The 1,147-nt window shown below is 59.5% G+C and overlaps 1 protein-coding gene across 1 annotated transcript in view; it reads left to right on the top strand.

The window, feature by feature from the left end:
• Positions 1-5: 5 nt before the first annotated feature.
• LOC107307827 (ciliogenesis and planar polarity effector 2-like) overlaps positions 6-1,147 on the top strand; it is a gene marked incomplete at its 5' end in the record, with an annotated part of 10,324 nt that continues 9,182 nt past the window's right edge. The window contains one exon of the mRNA XM_015851330.1: positions 6-177. Within this exon, the coding sequence (XP_015706816.1) occupies positions 6-177 (172 nt within the window). The remainder of the gene's footprint in view (positions 178-1,147) is intronic.

The following is a 1,147-nucleotide window of genomic DNA, read 5'->3' as shown; positions in this document are numbered from 1 at the left end:
CCCCCCTCCCTTCCCACCCTATAGGGCTGCTGGAGCGCCCCGCGCTGCCCCCGTCCCTCAGTGTCCCCACGGTCCGCTACAAACTCTTCGTGTCGGGACGCAGCGGGGTGGGCAAAACGGCCTTGGTGGCAACGCTGCTTGGGAACCACGTCCCCCCTTTGCACCGAGAGACGTTGGGTATGGAGAAGGGATGGGGGGATTGGGGGGTTATGGGGGGCACGGTGTGGTGGGGATATGGGGGGGATGGGGGGATGCTCCATAGGGATGCAGTGGAGGGATGGGGGATGCTCAGGGTTATGGTATGGTGGGGTTATGGGGTGTTTGGGGTCGCAGTGTGGTGGGAACAGTGGGGACATGGGGTACATGGGATGCTCAGGGTCATGGTACAGTGTGGACTGCACAGATATGGGGTCCATGGGGTTCTTGGGGTCATGGTGGAGATGGGGGGTCTCATGGGATGCTCCATAGGGACACAATGGGGGGATGTGGGATGCTCAGGGTTATGGTATGGTATGGAGTGCACAGATATGGGGTTCATGGGGTGTTTGGGGTCACAGTGTGGTGGGGACATGGGGGGGTCCCATGGGATGCTCAGTGTGATGGTACCATGGGGACACAGTGGGGGGATGTGGGATGCTCAGGGTTATGGTATGTTGAGGAGTGCACAGATATGGGGTGTTTGGGGTTATGGTGTGGTGGGGACATGGGGGGTCCCTCAGTGTGATGGTACCATGGAGTGGGGGACATGGGATGCTCAGGGTTATGGTACAGTGGGGAGTGCACAGATATGGGGTCCATGGGGTGCTTGTTGTCGTGGTGGGGACACAGTGGGGGGATGTGGGGTACATGGGATGCTCAGGGTCATGGTATGGTGGGGAGTTCACAGATATGGGGTCCATGGGGTGCTTGGGGTCACATTGTGGTGGGGTGGGGATGGGGGATGCTCCATAGGGACACAGTGGAGGGATGGGGGATGCTCAGGGTTATGGTATGGTCGGGACTGCACAGATATGGGGTCCATGGGGTGCTTGGGGTCACATTGTGGTGGGGACATGGGGTCTGTGTGATGCTCAGGTTCATGGCACCGTGGGGATGCAATGGGGGGACATGGGATGCTCGATGTCATGATACAGTAGGGACACAGTTG

Source organism: Coturnix japonica, unplaced genomic scaffold (assembly GCF_001577835.2).
Source record: "Coturnix japonica isolate 7356 unplaced genomic scaffold, Coturnix japonica 2.1 chrUnrandom998, whole genome shotgun sequence".
NCBI classification, from domain to species: Eukaryota; Metazoa; Chordata; class Aves; order Galliformes; family Phasianidae; genus Coturnix; species Coturnix japonica.
Note: the sequence above shows the minus strand (reverse complement) of the source record. Positions and strands in the feature narration are given on the sequence as shown.